The sequence below is a fragment of the Ochotona curzoniae genome, unplaced genomic scaffold (genome assembly GCF_017591425.1).
Source record: "Ochotona curzoniae isolate NIBS_2020 unplaced genomic scaffold, NIBS_Ocur_1.0 contig_2723, whole genome shotgun sequence".
In the NCBI taxonomy this organism is placed as follows: Eukaryota; Metazoa; Chordata; class Mammalia; order Lagomorpha; family Ochotonidae; genus Ochotona; species Ochotona curzoniae.
This window is the reverse complement of record NW_024465573.1, coordinates 25302112-25328747: the sequence shown is the minus strand read 5'-3', so window position 1 is coordinate 25328747 and position 26636 is coordinate 25302112. Positions and strand designations below refer to the sequence as shown.

The 26636-nt window shown below is 52.0% G+C and overlaps 2 protein-coding genes across 9 annotated transcripts; both read right to left on the bottom strand.

Moving 5' to 3' along the window:
* Window positions 1-70: 70 nt before the first annotated feature.
* On the bottom strand, window positions 71-6788 carry HMBS (hydroxymethylbilane synthase). 4 transcript variants are annotated; one of them, XM_040977105.1, is made up of 14 exons: window positions 6647-6783; window positions 4268-4321; window positions 3908-3980; window positions 3530-3579; window positions 3384-3439; window positions 2927-3004; window positions 2651-2728; window positions 2466-2541; window positions 1652-1765; window positions 1381-1419; window positions 1025-1144; window positions 769-822; window positions 581-667; window positions 71-488 (listed from the first exon to the last, which is right to left on the bottom strand). In XM_040977105.1, exons 1-14 carry the CDS (start codon window positions 6698-6700, stop codon window positions 315-317), a joined length of 1107 nt encoding a protein of 368 aa, XP_040833039.1. In that variant the 5' UTR covers window positions 6701-6783; the 3' UTR covers window positions 71-314. The 4 variants fall into 4 exon arrangements, with proteins under 4 accessions (XP_040833039.1, XP_040833040.1, XP_040833041.1 ...); XM_040977106.1 differs by having other exon boundaries at window positions 6653-6783; XM_040977107.1 differs by lacking the exon at window positions 6647-6783 and adding an exon at window positions 4475-4583.
* A 2395-nt stretch (window positions 6789-9183) lies between these two features.
* VPS11 (VPS11 core subunit of CORVET and HOPS complexes) lies at window positions 9184-26289 on the bottom strand. 5 transcript variants are annotated; one of them, XM_040977096.1, is made up of 16 exons: window positions 26063-26289; window positions 24284-24432; window positions 24017-24152; window positions 23537-23700; window positions 20936-21183; window positions 20060-20261; window positions 19503-19654; window positions 17555-17741; window positions 17017-17163; window positions 16722-16910; window positions 16433-16594; window positions 15736-15875; window positions 15444-15646; window positions 15161-15332; window positions 9820-10042; window positions 9184-9670 (listed from the first exon to the last, which is right to left on the bottom strand). In XM_040977096.1, exons 1-16 carry the CDS (start codon window positions 26247-26249, stop codon window positions 9506-9508), a joined length of 2826 nt encoding a protein of 941 aa, XP_040833030.1. In that variant the 5' UTR covers window positions 26250-26289; the 3' UTR covers window positions 9184-9505. The 5 variants fall into 5 exon arrangements, with proteins under 5 accessions (XP_040833030.1, XP_040833029.1, XP_040833028.1 ...); XM_040977095.1 differs by having other exon boundaries at window positions 24017-24164; window positions 26063-26261; XM_040977094.1 differs by having other exon boundaries at window positions 19491-19654; window positions 26063-26261.
* Window positions 26290-26636: the final 347 nt, after the last annotated feature.

The window sequence follows — 26636 nt, the reverse complement described above, 5'->3', positions numbered from 1 at the left end:
GCCTCAGAAGTAATAGTTAAAGGGATTTGTACTTGCTGAGATGGCTGCCAAGCCCCACCACAAAAAAGACCACCTTCAGAGCTGGTTTATTAGTAGAATTGGTTACATTCAAAGGCTGTGGGTTGGATTTTTTTTCTGTAAGAGATGAAGGCCCCATTCACCAGGACCCCACAAGGTGACCACTCGGGCACCTTGGGGAGGCAGATCGCTGGAAGTGTGGAACCACCCTGCAGTTCAGTTTGCAGAACTCGTCCCAGAGGGCCCGAGTAGGCACTGGAGAGCAGCAGCCCAGACACCTGGGTCCCACAGGTCCTTCAGTGGGCATCATTCAATTGCCGGGCAACATCCAAAATGTTCTTGGCTCCTTTGTTCAGTAGCAAGTTGGCTAGGCTGATGCCCAGGTTCTCAGCAGCCACCTGGGGTCCGCGTGGAATGTTCCGGGCCGTGATGCCTACCAGCTGTTGATCATCCTCGGGGCCATCTACGTGCTGGAGGAGGAGAGGATGTGGGGTTTGGGGAGGACCAAATGCAAGGTGACTGGTCCCCCTGTCATTTTTCCCTTACCCTCCAGCCTTCATACCTGGGCAGGGACCTGGATGGTGGCCTGCATGGTCTCCTGCATGCTATCGGACCCATCCAGACTCCAGACTCCTCCAGTCATGTACAGCTGGGAAAGAAGATGGCTGCCTCAGCCTAATCTTGGGGGACCCCTTAGCTGGGGCTCACAGGGGGAAGCACCATCACCCTTTCTGCCCGACCCCTGCTTACCTGCCCATCCTTCATGGTTGTATGCACTGCTACTGGCACACTACAGCCTCCTTCCTGCCAAGACAGGTTCCCGTGAACACCAGTGGCCTCCAACCCAGGGCCCTGAGACCACATCTCAGACCTGAGGACAACTGAAGGGACAGCTGCTGGCCCAGATCCGGCTCCTCCCACACACAGCAGCCAACAGGTTAGCCCTATGTCTGTTTAGCACTGCTGTTCCCAGTCCCCACCTCTCCACAGGGGAGCCCATCCCTACCAGGTGCTTCAGAAAGGCCCTTTCGGCAATGCAGCAAAGCAGTGTCTCGGGATCATGCAGCACAGCCACCAGATCCAAGATATCCTGGTCCTTGGCTCGCACTTCCACACCCAGGGCTCCCTGGTGGAAAATACCGCCCAGGCCTTCAGCACTCTATGGAGCTGAGGCGGGGATGCATTCCCTTCCCCATCTCCCCAGGGCCTTCCAGATCGGAGCAGCACCCCAGCCAAAGCCCTCGCTGAGGATTTTGTTTTGGGGAAAGCAGAGGCAGAAGTATGTGAGCCCAGCTCCTTGGCTGAACACAAAGGAAGAGGCTCACTAAGATGCAGCTGTCCCTGCTCCCCCATCAGGCCTACCTGGCCCACAGCGTACATGCATTCCTCAGGCCGCAGGATCTGTGAAGAACAAGTGGGTGTTAGGGAGCTTGAAGGCCCCCAACAGCAGTGAGGAGCTTGAATGCCTGGATAGGCACATTTGTTAAGTCTGGTGCCAGCCTGGAACCCATGTCCAAGCTGACAGTGCCACATGTAGGGGGGTCGATCAGGGAGAGCATTCAGATAAGAGCATTCAGATAAGAGCATTCAGATAAGAACTGGGGGGAGGCAAGGGGAAGCAGGTGGGCCGTACCTGCCCTACCCGGTTGTGCCAGCCCATGCGCTGCAGGCCGGCCACAGCCAGGATGATGGCACTGAACTCCTGCTGCTCGTCCAGCTTCCGAAGCCGGGTATTGAGGTTTCCCCTCTGTGGAGAGCTGCTAAGGACAATCAGAAGCCTCCTGCTGGCCCTCCTGCTGACTTTTACTCGCCTCCCTGTCACACGTGATAGCCGTCCAAAGTGCTTCCATGGTCCAACCCGTTTCATCTCACAAGCCTAGGAGGCAGGTGTTATTATTCTCCCAAGTTTACAGATGAGAGCAGTGATGAATTAAATAACCTACCAAAGGTTAACAAAACATTTGAAAAGCCTCCCCTAAACCCTAACACTGTGTTTCAATGTTCCACCCAGAAGCTTCCAGAAAATTCTCTGTATGTTCCCAGTGGGACATTCAGCACATAATACTAATTTTTAAATGAGCTCTAGGAAATGATATATCCAGTGTAAGACGCAAGGCAAGATAGTAGCATAGATGCCAAATATGGAAGCACCTTCGAAACCTCCCACCATTGCTCAGTATTGTTCTGAACACCTCATGCCCACCTTTGTCTCCAAAACTAAAATGTCCATTCTGTACAAGCAGGGACAATGTTAATGTTACTCACTAAAGCTAGTGTCAGGCTTTTGCCTGGGGCTGAGAAAACCTTAAAGGACAGCTGAGGGGGTGGGGGAAGGACAGATGGCTCACTGCCCCCAGGGGCCACCTGCCCTACCACTGTGACATTCTCTCAGCCCTCGGGACAGTGTCTTCTTCCATGGCTGCTGCTCCTCTCTCCTAAAAGGATACAATACTCTTGAACTCCAGATGGGGGAACTTTCTCTGCAGCTGGGCTGCTCTCCGCAGGGAGCTGGTCCCCACGACACTGCACAGAGAGAAAGGGTTCGGAATGAGACCTAGCACCTTCTCTCAGCCCCGAGTCCCTCCACCTCTGATGCACATTCCACAAAGATGCCTGCGCAAACCTCACTGACCTCCTCTCTGGCAAGGTCTCTAGAGTCTTCCCAATAAATTTGGGGTGAAAGACAACAGCATCATAGGGATTCTCCCGCCTAGGTAAGAAAAGAAAGGACAGAGAATAAGGAAGAGTTGTCAGTTCTACTCTCTCTCAATTAGTCACCTCACTGGTGTTAGCATGTTCCTCCATGCTCAACACTCCTTGGGGCAGGGGCGAGAGCTCAGCCTCCAAGGGGAGGTCAAAGCTGCCAGGAGGCCAGCACCCAGCCCGGGCCCCTTCACCACACACTTACTTGCAGATGGCTCCGATCGTGAAACCAGGAGGAAGCACAGTGGGCAGATCCTTCAGGGAATGAACAACCAGGTCCACTCTAGAGAAGGTGGTTAGGGGTGGAGGCAGCAAGGGCTCAGGGCCTAAGCAGCTGGCCCCAGACTTTTCTCTCCCATCCCTACCTCTCCTCTGGCAGTATGGCCTAGGACAGCACAAAGTCAGGCTTTCCAAGCCCTCAGAACCCTGGCATCTGCTCTCTCCCCAACTTCCCTCCCATTCCAGCAGTGCCTTCTACGCAGCTCGCCTCCTTCTCAGGCAGCCAGATGGCTTAGACCCAGGGTGCTCTCCTTCTCTGAAGCCCGAAGCAGCACTCCCAGGACCCCCCACAGCCCATCTGAGCCTGGCTGACATCAGGGCTGTAGTTCACAGGGGTCCCAGTGTGACAGGTGGGTGTCCCACATGTCCTATTGTCAACTTACTCATCCTTCTCCAGGGCAAGTTCCAGTTCCTTGGTGAACAGGCTCTTCTCCCCAATCTGCCAAGCAACAATTGAGTCAAGGAATGCCTCTCTTAGGGGAAAAGGAAGACGAGCCGGGGAACAGGACTTGGGGGTGGAAGTTGTTACCTTGGAGAGTGCAGTATCAAGAATCTTGTCCCCAGTGGTGGACATAGCAACTGAGGAGACAGACAAGCAGGTGACCACAGGTCAGCATTTACGGAGTTCAACCCTGGGCTAAGTTCACAGAGGGGCTAAGGGCACACCAGCCTCAGTTCCTGCCCTCTGGGAATGTCCCACCCAGCAGGAAGGTTGGACACACCCAGAAAGATGCACAGCAAGGAAGCTCAATGTTAGACTAGCCCAAGTAGTCCGAGTTAGAGATGTTAATGGGGGGTAGCCAAGAGCAACTCTTGGTGGCAGTGCATGGCCAAAAAATCCATGCTCTGCCCTCTGGTCTCATGGACTGACTGCCTATCACCTCCCATTCTTCTTTAGAAAACTCACTGATGTCAAACTGTAGGCCGGGGTATAAGGCTTTCAGCGTCGCCACCACACTATCCGTCTGTATGCGGGCCAGCTGGGAGCAGAGATTTCAATTAGTCTTGTCCTTGCCCTGATCCCCAACCCCATCTCCTATCTCCTATCTCCATAGCACCAGGAAGACACTGGAGGATTGCCATTCTCACCTGGGAATGAGGAAGGCTTCGCCTGGGGGTGCTCTGCACTCCAACTTCTCCCACAGCCCAAGGCCCATCTCTCTGCCAAGCCCCAAGAAGGTAATGGCCCACCCACTAATTCCTCTGTGGCAAACTTGCCACAGTGCAAGCAGCACCAATCTTCTGACCTAACCACATCTGCACTCACCTGGCTCTTACGGGTGCCCACTCGAATCACTCTCATCTTTGGGCTGTTTTCTTCCTGTAGACAGAGTCCTCAGGTCACGGTCCCCTCTGCTCCTTAGCATCCAAGGACCAGAACCACTGGTTTGGAAGAAGGGAGCCGCAGCACCAGGCCTTTGGCCAGCTGGATCTCAGAGTGGGGAAATGCAGCAAGAATGGCCCCCCACTTTACCTTCCTCAGCCCCTTCTGCCTGCTCAGGGAGCCAAAGGAGTGGTGATGAGAAGGCAGTGAGAGTAGCACCTGCTCTCACTGCTATGCTGTAGCTGGAACACACTGCGCCCCAAAGGCCAGGCCGGCTGGGGCAGCTCACTGTGGGAGTGCTGTGCATGGCCAGGTGGACAGGAGAGATAGGCCCATCAGCCTGGCTCCAGGGAGGGTGGAGCTGGCCAGGCCAGGGTCGTGGGGGCCACAAAATAAACAATGCTGAGTCATGGGAGAGGTTTACTGTCCACCGCAGAGCAGCACTTGAGAACGCTACCAAGAGCTACTCCACACTGCAGGGTCCTTCCTGGCCGAATGTGCATGCTGAGGACTGGGCTCAACAGATGGAGCAGACAACCCGAGCCCAGCCTCGGGGACTATCCCATCACCGCCTGCTTGTGGGCTTGTAAAATGAAGAGGTCTAACCCCAAGTTTCCTTGGACCCACACATGCTCTGGAACCACAAGGCTGAACTGCCCGATGTCACCCTCACCCTCCCGCCACCCTGTCCCTAATGTTACCCAACTGTGTTGACAGGGAAATGCTGTCAGGGCAAAGATTCAAACACACCCCCTGCCAAATGCCAGGGAATCCTGGACAAAGGTGCCTGGTGCCAAGCAGGTTGGATGGGGTTGGTCGACATTCTTTCTACTTCAGTCAACAACCACTATATACAATGTCAATGCCCCCTGCTATGGGCTCCTCTTCCTATGCAGATCTTTGGCAGCCAGACATCCGGGACCTCTGCTGCTTACTACTCTGTGACTCTGCTCTACAGCACTGTTCCTCTGGTACCTCATTTGCAAATCAGGCTGAGGCTTAACATGCTAACCACGGCCACTAAATTCTGGGCCACAGGGAACCCTGGCAAAGAACTTGGGTTCTGGAACTGCCAAGTTCAAACAACCTTTTTTCTTTTAAAGATTTATTTTATTTTTATTGGAAAGTCAGATATACAGAGAGGATGAGAAAAAGAGAGGAAGATCCTCTGTTGATTCACTACGCAAGCGGTCACAACAGCCAGAGAGCTGTGCTGATCCAAAGCCAGGAGCCTGGATCTTCCTCCATGTCTCCTTCACGGGTGCAGGGTCCCAAGGCCTTGGGCCGGCCTCGACTGTTTCCCCAGGCCACAAGCAGGGAGCCGATGGCATGTGGGGCCACTGGGCACCAATGCCCAAACGGGATCCCAGTGCGTGCAAGGGAAGGACTCCAGCCACTAGGCTACCATGCTGGGCCCTCAAACGACTTTGAAGCTCAGAGCATCTGCATAACCTATTTGACTGAACTGTTTTTCCAAAAGAACTTAGGCAGGATGAAGATGCTACAGCTAATTGCTTTTGCATATTATTGCTGTCGTGTGCCTATCAGCGAATATGCCACAGGAACACAGGCTGGCTCTAAGGGCTGAGGTGACTTACTTAACGGGGCAGGCTGCAGCTGGGGTCCAGATCTTCTTAGTTCAATAGCTAAAAACCTCATTCCTCACCAACAGGCTGGACCAGCAGATAAGCAACTGCCCCATCTCCGGCTTATCTCCGGTCTGCACGGGCCTCCGCGGTTCAGTGGTTAGCGTACTCATCAGCCCTTAGCCCCATAAAGCAAGCCAGGAATCTTGAGACGCCCACAGGCGTCTCCACCCTACTCCGTCGTGGTAACTCAGTGATGTGTCTCACTGTGGGAGTAGGCTGGGACTGAGCGGAAAAGCAGAGAAGCCCCACTTCCAAAACATAGGGATGCAGTTCGGAGACTGCGCTCCTCTCCAAGTCTTAAGTTGCAACAGGCTCTGAGGTGGCTGCATCGGGACCGGCCTCGACCGTAGACAAACGTTCCCCCGGTGCAGCCTGAGTCACTAGTTTTGTATCCCAGGCCTGGCAGGCATCCCACCCATACGCCGACAAGGGTGGGCAGCATGAATCGATCCTACTGCTCTGAAACCAGCCCACCGCTGACTCATTTCTGCCTTGCCTTTCCACAGGCAACGTAGCTACTTGCCCTTTAAAAAAAAAAAAAATTCTAGACACCTCCCCCCCATGACGGACGGCCATCCTGGCCAATAGACGTCGGGGACGACCAGCAGCGACCAATCCATTGCAGGCTCGTCCGGAAGCCCGAAGTTAAGCGGGTCACCGACTCGGGACTCACCGTGGCTGCAGTCCTTGCAGCCGCGTCGCCGTTTCCGTTGCCGTTGCCAGCCATGGCTCCGCTCCCCAAGGAGGCCAGGGCTGTCGCCAAGGGCTCCCGGGTCCGGGGAAGCCGTGGGCCCCGGCCGGCGGGAAGCCGGGGCACGTGGAGCCCCAGCCCGTGCTGCGGCCTCAGACTCGGGGCCCGCAGGGAGCCGCGGGTCACTTCCGGTGCCCGCCTTCGGAGCGAGGCCCCTCCTCCAGGCGGGCCTGCCCCTCCCTCGGCTGCGCCGGCCTTGAGCGCCCGCCTGTGCCCCATGTGCCCGCCTGCGCGCCTTGCGCCCGCCGACTGCCCTGTGCCCACCGCACGCCTGCGCCCCGTGCACCCGCCGACTGCCCTGTGCCCACCGCCCGCCTGTGCCCCTTGCGCCCGCCGTCTGCTCTGTGTCCAACACCCGCCTGTGCGCCCGCCGTCTGCTCTGTGTCCAACACCCGCCTGTGCGCCCGCCGCCTGCCCCCCTGTGCCCGCCGTCTGCTCTGTGTCCAACACCCGCCTGTGCGCCCGCCGTCTGCCCTGTGCCCACCGCCCGCCTGTGCCCGCCGTCTGCCCTGTGCCCACCGCCCGCCTGTGCCCCTTGCGCCCGCCGCCTGCTCTGTGTCCAACACCCGCCTGTGCGCCCGCCGCCTACCCAGTGCCCCCACCGTCTGCCCTGTGCCCACCGCCCGCCTGCGCCCCTTGCGCCTGCCGTCTGACCTGTGTCCACCGCCCGGCTGTGCCCCTTGCGCCCGCCGTCTGCCCCGTGCCCACTGCCCGCCTGTGCGCCGTGCGCCCGCCACCGACCCTGTGCCCCATGCGCCCGCCTGAGCCCCGTGCGCCCTGTGCCCGCCGCCTGCCGTGTGCCCACCGCCCGCCTGTGCCAGGCCAAGGGCGGCCTTCCGCAAGCAGGTAGTAAGCTCATAGAAAGAAATGGAAATCTTGCTTAGGGGCCACCTTCAGGAAGCAGTGCCTCAGCTGGCATCTGGAGCAGACCGAAAGCCCCGAATTTGTGCTGCTTCCCATCACATTCCTGCACAGTGCACCAGTGAGAGCAGAGGATGGAGTTTCTGGCTCCCGGCTTTGGCCCAGCACTGGCTGCAGCCTCTTGGCATGTGAACCCGCAGAAGGAAGCACTTTCTTTTTATGTCCTCTCTCTGTAATTTGCGTTTCAAATTATTTTATTTTTTAAAGATTTATTTTTAGTGGAAAGTCAGATATACAGAAAAGAGGAAACAGAGAAGTATCTTCAAGCTGCTGATTCACTCCCCAAGCAGCAGCAACGGCTGGTGCTGAGAGATCAGGAGCCAGGAGCCAGGAGACTATTCTGGGTCTCCCACAGGGGTGAAGAGTCTCAAGCTTTTGGGCTGTCCTTAATTGCTTTCCCAGGCTGCAAGCAGGGTGCTGGATAGAAAGTGGGGCTGCCAGGATTAGAACCGGTACCAACATGGGATCCCAGCATGTGCAAGACAAGGACTTTAGCTGCTAGGCTACTGCGTTGGGCCTTCAAATCATTTTTTAAAATTCATGTCTTGTATTGGAAAGGCAGGTTTACAGTAGGAAGGAGACACAGAATGATCATCTATCTGTCTGCTGGTTCATTCCCCAAACGGGCACAACAGCAAGAGCTGAGCTGATCCCACCGGCATCCCGGAGCTTCTGGTTCTCCCATGCAGGTTCAGGTTCCCAAGGCTTTGGGCATCCTCCTCTGCTTCCTAGCCAGGGAGCTGGATGGGAAATGAAGCAGCTGGGACACAAACCAGCATGTTGGCATTTGCAGTTGGAGGATTAGCCAATTGAGCCATCATGCCAGCGCCCAAATATATATATTTTAAAATCCCAGGGTTATGACATAAGAGTTAACAACATGGTTTTAGTGGAAAAAAAGCTTTGTAGAAAAAGTGCTTTCCCAGTTGCATTATTCATAATTAAGCAACAGGCATCCACATACCAACCAGTTTACCCTTCAGGCCTTTATAACAGCCCCACAAATCTACCCTAGGTGAAACCACACAGCCAGGCTTTAGACTCGCCTAAGCTGGTCCAAAGTTTACTAAGAGCCGCCACGGTGCTGCTCCCATGGGGTGCTACTCCCATATGCTATATATAGACCACAACCGTCTTCAATCAAACACCCTTGTAGGAACAACACCCTCCCGGGAAGTGTAACCCAGAGTATAAACTTACAAGCCTGAGCTAGTTCAATAAAAGGCCTCTTATCCCATCCATCATCAGGTAAGGAGTATGGTGGATCAACTAACAACTCATTCAGAAGGCAAGCCGAGTTGCAGGTTTCACATCAGAATCTGCTTTGACACAAGCAGTAGACCGGCCACACTACAGCACAAGAGGCCTTCTGGATGCTTGGTCGCCAGCCTCTGGCTTATTCCTCAGGGAGCTGGCGGCAAGGGCCCCGCCTGCATGGAGTGAGGTGCACAGGCATCACTACCTGCAGGACTGGGAAGCGCGCTATGCACAGCCAGGAACCACCAGCAGGTCCCTGGAAGAAAGTCCTCCACCTCCCGCAAAGCATTCTATTCGTTTATTTAGAGGAAGGACCCAAGCACAGCCTGGTGCTTCCAGACACAGAAGAAAGCGGCTACTGTCTGCCCTCAGACGTTGCTGAGGGGCCCTCCCTTGCCAGCTTGAATGGTCTACACTGCTAGTCCATGGGAGGGAGGGAAGCCTGCAGAAGGAGGCAGCCACACCAAGTACCCTGGGGTCCAGAGGCCAAGGGAAGGGGTACTGCAGGGGGCGGATGTCTGCCTCCCTTCTGTGCAGCTGCCTCAGGCCCACGCGTCTTTCCAGCTGTGCCTCCACTGTCCACTGCTTTCTCCTGAAAGCCACTTAAGTGCCCCTCCGGGAGTGCACAAGCAGGTCCCGCTGCAGCCCTGCCTCCAGGCCGGGGGCGAGTCTGGCTGAGGGAGGGTCGGTCAGCAGAGTCAGTTTGTTGAACACACCTCTGCCAAAGTAGTCAGCAATGACGGAGAAGCTGTCATTGGAGCACTTGAGCTGCGGAGGGGAAGAGGCGGGAGAAGGAAGAATTAGAGCAGATGTGAATGTTTCCTACATGAGGAGAAAAGGAAAAGAGCCCAGCAGGGCTCGGTGGTGCCGGGACACTGGGGAATCCCCCCTCCCCTGCTCCACAAATTCCCACCCACCTGGTGCTGGAACTGATCGTGGAGGTCTCGTTTCTGTTCCTGGGCCCGGATCATATCCATGACCTTCCGGTTCTCTGGGAGGCAGGTGGGGCAGTCAGCATCACTTTCAGAATAACTCTCGAAGCAATGCTGGTGGAAGGAGTGGCCGCACAGGAAGTGGACGGAGGGCAACTCCAAGGCACTGTTGCAGATGCTGCATTTGGTCTTCTGGAAAATCTTTGGACTGTGGGCAATGGAGACCAGATGTGAATGGCGAGCCACAGCCAGGGGCCAGAGAAGGTGGCTGGAGGACACTGGGAGGGACCCCTGTCCTGCTCTCACCACCTCCAGGAAGCCCCCAAAGGACAGCAGCCCAGGGTTTGGGGTGGCTCCCTGCATGCTCCTGGCAAGTCCAAGGATCCCAAAGGGGACAGTTTTCTCCATTTCCACAACTTCCAAGAGATTTTATTCCAGCTCTACACTTAGATGTGACCCTCTTGATGAGGCCATTCCCTGCCACCTTGTCTAAAATTCTAACACCAATCCTCCCTCCTCAAGCTCTCTTCAAAACTTACCACAACCCAATATATGACAACAGCTGGCCTACTAAGGGGTTTCTGTCTGTCTCACCCTCTACAAAATGATGGCTTACAAACAAGACTTGTGACTTGATCAAGGTACAGTACATATTTGTGGAATCAAGAAACTATTGTTCTCAGGCCCTGTGAAGTTGCCTAGTGGTCATATCCTTGCAAATGCCAGGAACCCATATGGGTGCCAGTTTGTGTCCCAGATGCTCCACTTCCCAACCAGATCCCTACTTATGGCCTGGGAAAACAGTAAAGGACAGCCCAAAGCCTAGGGACCCTAGACCTGGTACCAGACCAAAAAGAAGCTTCTGGGCTCCTGGCTTCAGAATGGCTCAGCTCCAGCTATTGCAGCCGCTTGGGGAGTGAACCAGCAGATGGAAGATCTTTCTCTCTGACTCTCCTCCTCTTCCTGCATATCTACCTTACAAATAAAAATCTTTTTTAAAAAACAACCTACTGGGCCCGGCGCGGTGGCGCAGTGGGTAAGGTCCTCGCCTTGCACGCCCAGGATCCCATATGGGTGCCGGTTCTATCCCGGCAGCCCCGCTTCCCTTCCAGCTCCCTGCCTGTGGCCCAGGAAAGCAGTCGAGGACGGCCCAAGGCTTTGGGACCCTGCACCTGCGTGGGAGACCCGGAAGAGGCTCCTGGCTTCGGATGGGCATAGCATCGGCCATTGCGCTCACTTGGGGAGTGAATCATCGGACGGAAGATCTTCCTCTCTGTCTCTCCTCCCTGTATATCTGCCTTTCCAATAAATAAATAATAAAAATAAATTAAAAAAATTAAAAACAATCTACTGTTCTCTGATAAATATTTTACAAAGTGAAGAGCACATGTTAAGAACCGGGTTTGGGGCCCGGCGCGGTGGCGCAAGTGGTTAAAGGTCCTCGCCTTGCACGCCCGGGATCCCATATGGGCGCCGGTTCTAATCCCGGCAGCCCCGCTCGCTCACTTGGGGAGTGAATCATCGGACGGAAGATCTTCCTCTCTGTCTCTCCTCTCTGTATATCCGCCTTTCCAGTAAAAAAATAATAAAAATAAATCTTTAAAAAAAAAAAAAAAGAACCGGGTTTGGGCCCGGCGGTATGGCCTAGTGGCTAAAGTCCTCTCCTTGAACGCCCGAGATCCCATATGGGCGCCGGTTCTAATCCTGGTAGCTCCACTTCCCATCCAGCTCCCTGCTTGTGGCCTGGGAAAGCAGTCGAGGACGGCCCAAGGTCTTGGGACCCTGTACCCACATGGGAGACCTGGAGGAGGTTCCTGGCTCCTGGCTTCAGATCGGCACAGCACTGGCCATTGCGGTCACTTGGGGAGTGAATCATCGGACAGAGGATCTTCCTCTCTGTAATCCTCCTCTCTCTTTATATATCTGACTTTCCAATAAAAAAAATAAATCTTTTTTAAAAAATTAAAGAATCAGGTTTGAAGGGACACTAACACACAGTGTCTAAGGCAAGGGCTGGGACAGGTGAGGGGCTGAGCCAAGCTAAGTCAGAGCAACCACTGGCATGTGTACGATCTGTGGCTGGGAACAGGCCCGGTTGGGGAGCTAAGGGGACACCCTAGCAGGGTTGAGGTTCCCACCAACAAGCACAGGGCTGGAATCGGGGCTGCGTTCTGATCAGGATACAGTTGTAGTCTCATTTAGCACAAGTGTGGACTGGGACTGGTCGTACCAAGTCAGGCTAGACTCCAACACCGTCTGGTGCTCTGAAAGACCAGGGTAGATGTAGGATGGACTAGGCTGGGTCTCTGCCCCTATTGAGCCATGTGTGAGCTGTATGTGGGTATGGACGAGCCTTGGCTGGGCTGAAACATCCAACCAACATTAAGAACCAAATTGGGTTGAATGCCAGTCAGGAAAAGCCACTCTGCCTGCTAAGACAGGAGGTGAACTGAGCAGGGCTGGCTCATGGACCCACTGGTATGTGCGAAATCTTGCACTGAGAGAGGTTCTGATGGAGGAGCCTGGGCAACTCCTCTAGCAGAACACAGTCCCTGCAGGTAAGCCCAAGAAGCATGATAGGAAACAGCCCAGAACAGGCCATGGAAAGTTTCCCTCTGCCATACATTTGGCATGGGTTGGGGCAGACCAGGCTGAATCAGTTCACATCATCCACTGGCAAATCCAAACACCAGAACAGAGTGTGGGTCAAGCCAGGTTCGGTCATGAAAAAACCAGTGCACATTACAGAATGCCAAGGTGAGGTGACCTGTACCAGATGTGACGACCGCAGCACCCAACCAGCACACGTGAAAACGAGGAAGGGAGGGGGAGGAGCCGACGGGGAATATGGGGATGCTCCCCTACTGGACAGCTACTCCCACTGGAGAGCGTGAGCAGAGATGGGTGCAGATCAGACTAGGCAGGGCTACAACACCTGTGGGCTTCATGTGGACCAGATCAGGGAAAAGCCAGGCTGGGCTGATTGTTCCTACTGGTGCAAGCCAAAATTAGAGTAGGTGAGGGTTGGTTGGGCTTAGTCACAGCATCAGCTGGCAGAAGCTGGCACTGGGGGTTAATTCTGTCAAGTTACACTGCAGAACCACCTGGAGAGTGCATAATCCAGGAGTGGGAGTAGTCTAGAAGGGAAATAGTGGGCTCCTCCCTCTTGGGTTACCATTCCCACTGGAGGGCACGAAAACCAGGACAGGGGCTAGGGTGGCTAGACAGAGAGGCACCCAACCATATCTGTGTGGGCTGGATTGTGGAGCTGGTTAGACGGAACTAGGCTTCAATGCCCATTGACATGTATGAGAGCTGAATGGGATGTGGGACAGACTTGACTCGTCTGCTGCACATACTGGCAAACCAGGGTAGGGGGAGGGCCTGGTGGAGGTTATTGTGGGTCGCTCTGACTAGGCTGCAGCCCATACTGGTTTATGTGAGGGCTTATATGTGTGCTGGGTAGAACCTGGCTGGATTGTAACACCCATTGGTTCCAGTGGAAGACCGGGCTGGAAACAGAACCGACCCAGCAATTGCAACCACCAGCTGACTGGGGCGATGGACTATGCTGGGCCCTGTACTTGCTGATACACACAAGAATCTGGTCTGGGAACACCTCAGGCAAAGTTTCTTTGAGGATCTCCAGAATTGAACTGCCAGACTCAGAACCCTAACCATGAAAAGAGAGAGGATAGAACAAGTCAATCAACCATCTCAGCCTTATGTTGGCAGTGAAAAACTGGGCAAACGGAGACTCTAAAATGGACTATGTTAATCAGTGGATTCTTCAATGACTTCATCGTGCTTGGAATGGTGAGACTGGCAGCAATTCTTAACTGTTGAACTATCAAACCCACTTGAGCAAGACCCTCAGAGCATGCCCCACATCAGGGACCTGGGGAGGGTGGGAAATTGGGTCGGGCTTCTCCCTTAAAATCCCCCTTCACCTCAGATACATGAAGGAAACAATGTGAAAATAATAGACTTACTCACTTTCCTGCAGCCTTTGAACTTTTTTACCCTAATTAACTATGTAAAGATTGTCAAAAATATAATTAAAAAATGGAAAAAGTTAAAAAAAAAAAAAAAAGAAAGAATCGGGTTTGGGCCCAGCATAGTGGCCTAGTACATGCTGGGATCTCATATGGGCGCTGGTTCTAATCCTGGCAGCTCCGCTTCCCATCCAGCTCCCTGCTTGTGGCCTGGAAAGCAGTCAGGAGCCAAAAGTTTTGGGACCCTGTCTGTACCCCTGTGGGAGACCCAGAAGAGGCTCTGGGCTCCGGTCTTCAGATTGGCACAGTACCAGCTGTTGTGGTTACTTGGGGAGTGAATCAGGGCACAGAAGATCTTCCTGTTTCTCCTTCTCTCTGTTTATCTGACTTTCCCAAAAAGTAAAATAAATCTTTAAGAATTGATAGGAATTATATACTACTATAGTTTTAATAATTCTGTGACTATTTAAAATATACTTTGTGGAGATGATGTTATGATGCAGCAAGTAAAGCTACAACCTATGATGCCAGCATCCCATATAGCCACCAGTTCACATCCCTGCTGCCCCACTTCCACTCCAACTCCTTGCTAATGGGGAAATCAGTGGAAGATGGCGCAAAAATTTGGGTCCCTGCCATCATGCGAGAGCCCTGGATGAAGCTCCTGGCTTTGGCCAGACCCAGCCCTGGCCACTACAGCCATTTGGTGAGTAAACCCGCAGATGAAGGATCTCTATTTCTCCCTCGCTCTGTGTAATCCTGACTTCCAAGTAATAAATACAACTTTCACATCATGAATGAAATTTAACATCTTTTCAGCTGATTATTGTTTAGAGTCCCTGCTCATTTTTCTGCTGGACTATAGTCATTTGATTTGCTAGAATCTGTTTGGTAGAATCATTAAGCCTTTGATTACAGTATAGTTGAAATAAAAATCAGACCTTCAAGGGGCCAGCACTGCAACCTAGCATATTATGGCTCCATTGGCCACACTGCTTTGCTTCTGATCCAGCTCCCTGCTAATATGCCTGCAAAGCAAGCAGAAGATGGCCCAAGAACTTAGCTCCTGCCATTCAGGGGAGACACAGAGCTCCTGGCTCCTCACTTGGTCCTGGCACAGATCTGCCTACTGCGGCCATCTGGAGAGTGAAGCAATAGATGGAAGATTCTGTTTCCTTCCAAAACACCCAAGCAGATGTTCAAGGCTACAGATGAACAAACACACACTACGCCATCCTGGCTTCCTATGTGTAATGAGTCTTTCCTGTATCCCATGAGAATGGGTTTGCTACCGGGCTGTTCCCTCCCCTGCACAGCTGAGCACTGGGTACCTCGCCTTGAGTTCCTGGATCTCCTGGCGGATGCGTGTAGTCTCCTCTCGGTACCGCCGCACCCGCAGTTCATCCTGGGCGATCTGCTGGCTCTGCTTCTGCAGTTTCTGCACCAGGTAGTCCCTGATGACTGACAGAGTAGCTGTGGAGTTGTGGGCCAGGGTCTGCACCACTGAGAGAGGGTCCGAGGGGAAACAAGATGGTGAACTAGAATGAGCCGAAGGCGCCCATCCCAGAGCCCTTTCTGGTCGTCAGCCTCCACCAGTCCCATCCTTCCCAGTACCTAGGAGGGGCGGCATGAGGTTCCTGGTCTCGATGTGCTTAAGCACAGCCGCCACATACTCCTTGCAGTCCTCCTCCTTGCGGGCGAAGTAGCTGAGGGCCTGTTCCCAGAGGGAGGGGTCCTGCTCGCCGTGGCGCTCACACACAGCGATCACCTGCCGGTACTGCTCATGCTGCATGTGGTAGTGCATTATCTGCTGGAACCTGGGCCGGGCAAGGGCACGTCTCAGCAGCTGTCCCTGGAAAACTACTCGAATCCTTACCCTTCTCCTGTAATCTCCCCACACACTTACAGCTTGCCCTGCTCATAGAGGTAAAGGACGCCATCCTGGAAGTCATGCATCTGGCACAGGACCAAGGCCTTGTCAAACACATCACAGAAGCGGCCACTCTTCAGCAGGGAGATGGCTTCTGCATGAAGCTTCTCTTTGACCTAGGGAAGAGAGAGGGCAGAGCTGCTGGACATGGGGGAACATTCATGCTGTTTCTTAGGACCAGGCCCACTGACTGGTTCTCTCCCTCAGTCCAACTTTCTCTGCACCCATAGAGGAAATGTCATTGCTGGTTTCAGGGCTGATTATAGGAAAACAATGAGGACCTGGCGTGGTAGCCTAGCGGCTAAAGACCTTGCCTTGCACACACTGAGATCCCATATGGGAACCTGTTTTAATCCCAGTGGCCCCCCTTCCATCCAGCTCCCTGCTCGTGGCCTGGGAAAGCAATTGAGGACAGTCCAAAGCCTTGGGACCCTGCACCCGCGTGGGAGACCCAGAAGAGGCTCCAGGTCCCTGGCTTCAGATCAGAGCAACTCCGGCTGCTTCAGCCACTTGGGGAGTGAATCATTGGATGGAAGATCTTCCTCTCTTGTTTCTCTTCCTCTCTATATATCTGACTTTCCAAAATAAAAAAAAATACAATCTTAAAAAAAAAATGTGGAAAGCAAATGCTGTCCTGCTCTCCGGTACCTCCCACGCCCCCGCCAGGGCTCACCTGGGGCTCCTTCTCATGGGCCCAGTTCTGTAGGCGCAGCTCAAGGAGTGTGTCATAGACACCCTGGGGGGAGTCCGGCTGCACCTCACTCATGTGCTCCAAGAAGGCTTTGAGCTCTCGCGGGTTGTTGGCAAAGATGGGGATGAACTCTTCCGAGTTGGCCTGGGATGACAAGGGAGGAGAGAGGTGGCTCGGTGAGTGAGTGAGTGAGTCTGATGTCCCACACGGTCCCCCACACAGTCCCCATGGTGATCCTGGCTGACCCCAGCTACTCTCCTAGAGGCCTCACCCTGCAGCCTGGAGCCTCCCTGTCACCTCGGCCTTCTGTGCTGGGCCTATAGTCAGTACAGAGTCCCTTCAGCAGTTGGGTCGTCTGCTCCGGGATGTGGTGCATGAGGATCTTGCCATAGCGCTTCATGTTGCTTTCTGCCTGTTCGAACGGCAGCTTGCCGATATACTGAAGCGCCTCCTGGTAATTCTGCAGGGAGGGGAAAAACAGGGTAGCACTTGCTCCTGCCACTTTCATCTCTCTGGGATGGCCTCGAGATGAATGGAGCACTGATCGAGTCAAGAGCCTCACCCACCTTAATGTCCTCGAGCTGGATCTTCAAGTACCACTCATGATGGGCATGGTTCTCCGCCAGGTAGAGGGCGTGGGAGTAGTAGCCAGCCTGTCGGAGGACCTTGATGGCTGTCTCCACGTCAAAGTGGACTTCACTCTCGCTCTTCGTCTGCCACAGAGATATAAGACAGGGTCACTCACACAGAGGTGGGGCTGGAGGAGGCAGAGGACACAAGCACCTGATGTCAAGACAAATTCCCAAGGTGCTACCAAAGGCTGTGCTCGGAGAACGTGAAGCTAGTCTTCCTCACAGCTCCTGATGGAAAGCTGGAGACCCTCCTGGACACATGGTTTCCTCAAGGTCACTGCCCTGGGCTGAACTATGTGCCAAGTTCTGACATCATCAAAAAAGGGAGATGGCAGAAAACTGGCAACACATCTACTCTGCCTCCCCATTTACAGAGGTTTACAAATAAACCCAACCTTTTCCTGGGTCCTGCTGCAGCAGGGAGACCTGGGACTCCACAGCCCCTGAATCCTCTTCCAGCATTGCCCTGTACCTTGATGAACTCTTCCAGTTTGGAGCTATCTTTGAGCTTGGTGTAGCAGTTGAGCAGCAGGGTCGTATGGTCGGCATTGGCCAGAGACTGTCGGTGCAGGGTCTGCAGGTAGGCGGTCAGGTTGTGGATACGCTGAGCATCCAGAAATTTGCGGATCACATAGGATGGTTCTAACTTCCCAATGGTTCTAGGGAGACACCAGTATCATCTGGATCAGCACCACTTCCCAAATTTGTGTGTGCAAGAATTATTTGCAGATCACATTAATATGCAAATTGGTCCAGTAGGTCTGGGTAAGGCTCAAGATCCTGCATTTCTTTCTTTTTTTTCTTTTAAAGGTCGATTTATTTTTATAGGAAAGACATACATACAGAGAGAAGAGAGAAAAATCTTCCATCCATCGGCTCACTCCCTAAATCGTCACAACAGCTGGAGGTGAGCTGATCCAAAGCCAGGATCAAGGAACTTCTTGATGGATAAAGGGCCCAAGGCTTTGGGCCATCCTCTACTGTTTTTCCAGGCCACAAGCAGGGAGCTGGATGGGAAGTGGAGCAGCCAGGACACAAACTGGCACCCATATCGGATCCCAGTGCTTACAAGGTGAGAATTTAGCTACTGAGCAATTATACTGCGCCCCAGATCCTATTTATTTTTGTCTCAGGTAACACTAGCACTGCTGGACTGTGGTCTACACTGAGTACCAGGGTCCTTGGTAATTTTTTCCTTTAATTCACAAAACAAAAATTGTAACAAAGGCCAGAGTTGTGGTGCAGTAGACCCCTGTTTAGAATACCAGTATTGGGCCCGGCAGAGTGGCCGAGCAGCTAAAGTCCTTGCCTTGAACACGCTGGGATCCCATATGGGCGCTGGTTTGAATCCTGGCAGCTCTAATTCTCATCCAGCTCCCTGCTTGTGGCCTGGGAAAGCAGTCAAGGAAAACCCAAGGTCTTTGGACCCTGCACCCCTGTGGGAGACCCTGAAGAGTTCCTGGTTCCCAGCTCTGGATCGGCACAGCACCGGCCGTTGCGCTCACTTGGGGAGTGAATCATCGGACGGAAGATCTTTCTCTCTGTCTCTCCTCCTGTCTGTATATCTGACTTTGTAATAAAAATAAATAAATCTTTAATAAAAAAAAAATACCAGTATTCTAATCTTAATGCATCAGAATGCTACTTCAAGCTCTGGCTACTCCACTTTCAATCCATCTTCTAGTTTATGTGTCTGAGAAGGCAGCATATAATGGCTCAAATACTTGGGCCCCTGCTACCACCCATGTTGGAGACCAGAATGGAGATCCTGGCTCCTGGATGTGTCTGGCTGTTGTGGTCACTTAGGGAGTGAACCAACAGATGGTAAATTTCTGTCTTCCTCTCCCAGGTACCCTGCCTTTCAAATAAATCAACATATCCTTAGGTGGGGAAAAGGAACATATTTACAAGGTGCCATGTGATGTTTCAATACATGTGTACAACAAGTCAAGCCTAAATCTACGTGAACACAATTATCTCATGTTTTCATGATAAAAATACTCAATATCATTTCTTTCAGCTTTTGGAAAAATATGGTATATTATCATTCCCCATAGTCACTCTACTGTATGATACAATGTGAGACTTCTAACTGTAACCTGATACCTACCAGCTCCCCCATCCATCTTTCCCTCTGTCTTTCCTTCTCTCCATAAATCTATACAATAAAAATGAAAATAAATCTTAAAAAAAAAATGGCTAAGCTTAACTTTAAAACAAGAGTTCAGTTGCCTACACATTAGACCTTCCCCTAACACTGCCTTTCCAACAGGGTACCCGTCCTTTCCTGTGAGAGGGTGCAGTTTTTACAGCAAATACCAAAGCTTTGGGATGGCGTTTAAGCCCCGCCCCCAGCACAGGTTTCAGCTAGCTGACTTCCTCTCGTTCAGAGCTCTGTCCCAAAGTGCCTGCAGACTGACCGAATGTACTGCTGGACAGCCCCATCGTGGTTGCCCTTGCTGTAGAGGTGGTCTCCATACTGCATGAAGATCTGGGCCAGCCCATCACTGTCCAAATGCTGGCTCTTGGCCAGGTTAATTGCCATTTCAAATAAGTTCTTCTTAAACAGCATCTAGAAGAGGAGGGACATCAGAAAGTAGGAAGGAGTCATGAGAAGGCTCCTCTCCAAAATGTACCTGCAACACACGTCAGTCAGTCCTGGAGCTGCCATCCACCCATATGCTCCTCACAGCACTCCCATACACCCTCCCACACGCCCACCAGGCCAGCAGCAGCTCACTGCAAAGGGTTCTCTAACAAAGTGAACCCCGAAAGTGGGCTCATGCTCCCAGAAACTACTTCCCTCCAAAACTTCATCCAAGGCTATTAACCTATTGTAATTTTACCTTAGATAAGGAAACTGAGTAAGGTGGTGACCCCAAGGAAAGGAAACACCCCAGCCAGGTGACTACGGGAGCCTACTTCTGCAGCTACTTCCAGGCGTCTGTGACTAGCTCTGGGAACCTGGTGGCCTTGCCTCCAGTTTGGTCTGGGTGTCCTTCTCCTGCAGTGCGTGGACCCGCCCGTCCCTCGTCAGCACGTACAGGGAACCCCACTCAGCAAGCACATCCACTACATCCTCAAAGACAGCGCTATAGGCTATGAACTTGTTGCACAGGTCATAGATGTTGAGAATCTGCTTGTCGGAGCTCTGTGAGTCCTGGCCGGTAAACTCTGACCTGTACAGAAAAGAAAAAGCATCAGATATGTGTATCACCTGTGTCCATTCCCTTTCAGTTCCTTTCCCTGGGCAATTTTGGTGCTGCCCATCCCACCCAGGACAAACCACCTGTCTGGCTGCCCTTGCAGCTCGTCCCTAACACCCAGCACAATGCTGGAAGGTGCCGAGGAAAACACACAAGCCTCATCTGACCCTCGGAGATCCTATCATTAACTCACGCAGTAGACAGGAAGCCTTTCATGCAAAAATGGATCACCTGATGCCTGCTGTGCTTGGGACCAATGGCAACAAACCAATACCTAACAAAGAGCACTTCCACAATGCCAGAGCTCCTGTCTCCCTGCTCCACACGGCTCTGAAAAGCCACAACTGGGGGAGGCACGTTCACTACTTTCCAGTTCCTCCATTACCTTAAGCTCTTGTTTCTGTCCAACTTACTTTCACTAAAGAGTGAAAAAACAATCAACACAAACTTCACATTTTCTGGACATCTCTAGTATATCAAGGCCAAGGCAACCCGGCAGATATCTGCAGCAGAAACTCACACTTCTCAGTACAAATTAAGTCTTAGTGTAGAACAATCTTTGGGAAACTGAAGCTAGAAACTGGCAGTATTCAGCCATTAGGATGCTAATTTGGGAAAACGAGTGCAGCTCCCTCCTGGGTCCTTACTTGGGGGAAACCTTCCGGTCACGAGAGACAATGACAAGGTAGCCCCGAAACCAATGGGCAATGAGCTTATGGCCCTCAAAGGCGAAGCAGGGCCCACGCTCGTCAGGCTGGTACAGGTAGACACACTCGTCTCCAGCCACGATGAACTGTAGGTCCTGAGAGGGGTCGCTGAGGGCTGAGCAGCGCAGGCCACAGCCATGGGTGTCCAACTCCACACGAGGATAGTCCTTTCCAGACACGATGTAAGACTGCAGAAAGAGGGAAAGTTCCCTTTGAAGAGGTGGCGCTGAGGCCCTCACACAAAAGCATTCCCCTCTCTGGAAGATGGTATTTCAAAATGCTCAAGGAAGAATTGGAATTAAAACCTAAGGTTGGGGCCCGGCGCGGTGGCGCAAGTGGTTAAAGGTCCTCGCCTTGCACGCCCCGGGATCCCATATGGGCGCCGGTTCTAATCCCAGAAGCCCCGCTTCCCTTCCAGCTCCCTGCCTGTGGCCTGGGAAAGCAGTCGAGGACGGCCCAAAGCTTTGGGACCCTGCACCCGCGTGGGAGACCCAGAAGAGGCTCCTGGCTTCGGATCGGCATAGTATCGGCCCGTTGCTCTCACTTGGGGAGTGAATCATCGGACGGAAGATCTTCCTCTCTGTCTCTCCTCTCTGTATATCTGCCTTTCCAATAAAAAAATAATAAAAATAAATCTTAAAAAAAAAAAAAAAACCCTAAGGTTGGGCCCGGCGGCATGGCCTAGCGGCTAAGCTCCTCGCCTTGAATGCACCAGGATCCCATATGGGCACCGGTTCTAATCCCGGCAGTTCCACTTCCCATTCAGCTCCCTGCCTTTGGCCTGGGAAAGCAGTCGAGGACGGCCCAAAGCCTTGGGACTCTGCACCTGTGTGGCAAACCTGGAAGAAATTCCTGGATCCTGGCTTCGAATCAGCATAGCATCGACTGCTGCGCTCACTTGGGGAGTGAATCATCGGACAAAAGATCTTCCTCTCTGTCTCCTCTCTGTATATCTGACTTTCCAATAAAAATAAATAAATAAATCCTTAAAAAAAAAGCCTAAGGTTACAGATAGGCGTCTGGAGCAGTGGTTAAAGCAGATGCCAGCATCCCTTACCAAAGCTGCTCCATTTCTGACCCAGCTTCTTGCTAATGTGCACCCAGGCAGCAGCAGGTAATGGCTGGTGTAATTAGGTCCCGGCCACTCATGAATTGCTAAGGGTGCTGATTTGAGCTTAACTTAGCTCTGGGTGTTATGAGTTATTTGGAAACTACACCAGCCTATGAAAGAATGCTTTTTTTTTTTTTCAAAACAAACAAACAAAAATTAACTAAGTAATTAATTTAAAAACAAGACAGGGTGGGCCCATCGCAGTGGCCTAGTGGCTAAGGTCCTTGCTTTGAACACACTGGGATCCCATATGGGCGCTGGTTCTAATTCTGGAAGCTCCACTTCCCATCCAGCTCCCTGCTTGTGGCTTGGGAAAGCAGTCTAGGAAAACCCAAGGTCTTGGGACCATGCACCTATGTGGGAGACCTGGAGGAGGTTCCAGGTTCCTGGCTTCGGATCGGCACAGCACCAGCCACTGTGGTTCCTTTCTGTCTCTCCTCCTCTCTGTAATCTGACTTGGCAATAAAAATAAAATAAATATTTAAAGGAAAAAAAAAATCAGGACAGGGTGAGCACTGAGGCCCAGCACATTCAGCTGCCCCTTGGGAGACCTGAATCCCACTGAAATCTGATTTTCAGAGACTCCACTTTCAATCCAGTTTCTTGCTAGCGCACCTGTGAAGTAGCAAATACCAGTTCAAGTGTTTGGAATCCTGCACTCACAAGGGAGACATGGTTACAACTCCCAGTTCCTGGCTTAGGTCTGCCCCAGTCACGGCTGTTGCGAGCATTTAGGAAGTGAATCAGTAGATGGAAGAGCTTTCTTTCTCTGCCACTTTGCCTTTCATGTATATGAAAATAAATATTATTTTCTAAACAAGAGCATTCTTTAAAAAACAGGCTGGTATGAGTTAGGAGTGCCAGGAACTAGAGAGCCAAAGCAATCTGTCCAATGTCACTTAACAATTTGAGGGGGGAAAAAAAATCAAACATTTTTTTTTTATTACAAGCCCAGGGTTCCTTTCCTAATTCTAACTGTTCCCACTCTCCTAAGTGAAGAAAGAAAATGCTAAGCTGGAAAAATGACTTCTCGCTATGTGATAAAAATGCTAAGAATGCTCTCTCTCAGGGAGAGCATGGAGGCATAACAGGTAAAGCCTCCGCCTGCAGTGCTGGCATCCCACACTGACGCTGGTTTGAGTCCCAGCAGCTCCACTTTCAATCCAGTTCCCTGCTAAGGCTCCTGGCTTCAGACTGACCCAGCTCTGGCTATTGCAGCTATCTGGGGAGAGAACCAACAGAGATCTTTTTCTGTAATTCTGTCTTTCAAATAAATTTTAAAAAAGAAACAAAGGAAGAAACAAAGAAAGAAAGAAGCAAAAAAAGAAAGAAAACAAACTACCTCTCCTTTCAGTTCCTTACCCCTAGCCCCCGATCAACATTAATACCTTCCTGCCTGCCCCTCGGTTGTAGAAAGGCCTTGGCCATACCTGGACATTCTCTGTTGTCACAACAAACAAGTGGGTAGTTTTTCCTGCTTGGCGAAAGGCCAGGCCAGTGACAGGATAGTTGCCCTTGTGTAAAACCTGGGTCTTGCTGTGTCGGTCCCGGGTGATGTCTCCCTTGTTCAGGGTAACGCTGCCATCTGTGAAACCTGCAGGAGAGCAAGGAGCAGGACTTCACTGAGGCTGAAGATATCAGGAAGCAGAGGGCAAAAAAGACCACTAAGACAGCAAGCAAGAAGGCCCAGGTTTCCTCATTCCCAGAGTCTCTAGTGACTAACCCAAATATGAGGACACAGACTTCTTTTCGGAGAGCATACTTAGATGCTTTCCAATCCTCAACTGTACTATCTAAATGGCCTCAGTTCCAAACAAAATGATCTCATTAAAAAAAAAAAAAGGAAGACCTGCAGAAGCAACCGTGAAGAAAGCTGACAAAGGCTCTGGAAGTCCTTTCTTTCTGCTTACCGATGGCCATGAAGTTGAGGTTTTCATGGACAGTCAAACAAGACACGACAGTTGGCTCTGTTCCAGGGATGGCAGGGAAGATGCGAGTACAGAGTGGATTGCCACCATCTCTCTTCTCCAGGTTCCAGATCTTTACCTGTGGACAAACCTCAGCAGTGTGAATGCTATCCATCTGTCCCCCAGCAAAAACAAACAAACAAAAACAAAAACAAGTAAAAAGCAATGGACAGGCTTCTGGAGCTTTTCTTCTTCCTTTCTGGGACTCACCAGAGGGTTGATGCCCTCTTCATCCTCACCGACAGATGCCAGGATGTTGTGCTGCTTCAGCTGGTACAGGTGAGTCACCCGTAGTTTGTAGGCCTGGAAGCCTGTGAGCTGTAGGGAGCGTGGCAAGAACCAGATCTGGCCTTCCATATGTGTAGGCAGTCAAGGTACTTCCTCTCCAACAAGAGATACAGGAGTCTCCTCAGCTAGGGTTTCACTGCCCATGGTTTCAATCACCCCATTACCCATCACCAACCACAGTCTGAAACCTCTACTACTACTATATTGGGACTGGAATGGTGGCACAGCATGATAAGCCACCACTGGCCAAGCCAGCATCCTGGCTCCCTGCTAATGCACCTGTGAGGCAACATACCACGGTTAAGTGCCTGAGTCCCTGCCACCCACGTGGGAGACTCCTACAGAGTTCCATGATCCTGGTTCAGCGTGGCCCAGCCTTGTCCTTGTAGCCATCTGGGAAATGAATGAGGAAGTAAGATATTTTGAAAGTGGGACTATGTTTATGTTTATCTGTCGGTTCACTCCCCAAATGGCCACAAAGATCAAAGCTGAGTCAATGTAAAACTAATGGCCAGGAGCTACTTCTGGGTTTCCCACACGTGTGCAAGGGCCCAAGAACCCCAGCCATCTTCTATTGCCTTCCCAGGCCATTAGCAGGGAGCTGGATTCAAAGTGGAGTAGCAGGGACTCTAACTGGCATTCACAGGCAGAGGATCAGCTATCCCGCTGGTCCTCAAATTTACAGTATATTGTTACAATTGTTCTATTTCATTGTTGTTGGTCTTGTACAATGATTAATTTATAAATTGAGCTTTATCAGATATATCTATGTACAGAAAGTTCTTAACTTGTGATAATACTGCTCACAGTTGTCCAATTTCACCATGATGTCAAGCAATATGCTTTGAGTGCTGTATGCTGATGACCTCTTCCCAGGACAGCAGTGCACTGCGCGTCACTAGCCTGCCTGATTCTGCCTGACAGCTTCCAGTCAGCCAACACCTGGTACTCTACAGTGCAGCTAGGCTGGTTGGCAGGCGAAGCGTAGGAAATGCATTTGCAACATAAATATTTTCAGGTTACAATTTATCAGGAGGCAATCCTATCCTAAGTGGAAGAACATCTGCATGGAAAAATGCAACATACAGCGATTTATCCTTTCCATGGGTCCAGACATCACTGGTGGGCTCAGAGCCCTGTGTAATTAGTGCATTTATGCTTGGATCAGAACTCGAACATGTATATCTTACTAGAAAAAAAAACAAATCAATGCTTTCTTCACACATCATCTTGTGGTGCACCCTGTCTTAGACAGTGAAGGAACTACAGTTTAATGGCAACTGAATAAAGCACCAAGCCACAAACTCCCAGTCCCACTTCCTCTTTCCTGGGATTGGCCAAGGGACATAATGACATCCTACACATTCCTCTTTCAAAGCCAACTAGCATGCTTTTTTTTCCCCCTTTTTTCGTTTTGTTTTAAACTGACTGATCTTAAAATAACCTTGCCAAATTGGCATGACACTCTTTTTACCCAGAAAGAAACTGAAGCCCAGTGGGTTTACAAGACTTGCCCAGGACTCATCAGATGACAAGCTGGAAAACGGACATCCTTCTTTCTTTCCATCAGACCACGGAGGAGCTCTAGGCGACCATCTGAAGGAAAGCGGGCCGAGGCAGGAACCACTCTGACAAGATTCCATTCTAGCTGGGTCTCTTCAGGCACCGGGGGAGGAAGCAGACAGCTCAGGGAAAGGATATCTCCAAACACCAGGCTCCCGCGGCCTGAGTCGCAAACAGTGATGCCAGGAGGGAGGCAAAGGAACTTGGAAGCAGCGGATCCAGCGGCAGGCACGGTCGCGGGAGCTGCCCCATCATTGCCCAGAGGCTCCTTCACCAGTTCCTTGTCGAAGAACACGAAACGCCGCCACTGCAGGTAGGCCGCCATCTTGGCTGCGGTACCCCACCTCCAGGAGCGGTGTCACGTGAGCCGAGCCCGCGGATCATGTGACCAGCAGGTCCTGAGAGCGTGCGCACGCGCACAGGCGCAGGGGGCGGGGAACGATGGCTTCCAGCTGCTGAGAGTGAGGGCGGGACTGTGGGCTCGCTGCGTCCTCCAGGAAAAGCTTGCTTTGTGGCTCCCAAGTGGCGGGACCAGAACTACGAAGATCCGGTCCCGTCGCCGTATGAACATCTGTTTCGTCCTATGCGAAAGGAGCGTGCACTGAGGGATCAGGAGGAGTGTCATGCGTTTTGGGAGTTGTAATGCGCTGTGCCTAAGATAACTGTTTAGGCCTCACTGGACTGTGCAGTATAACGATGCCAGTGTTTAAGC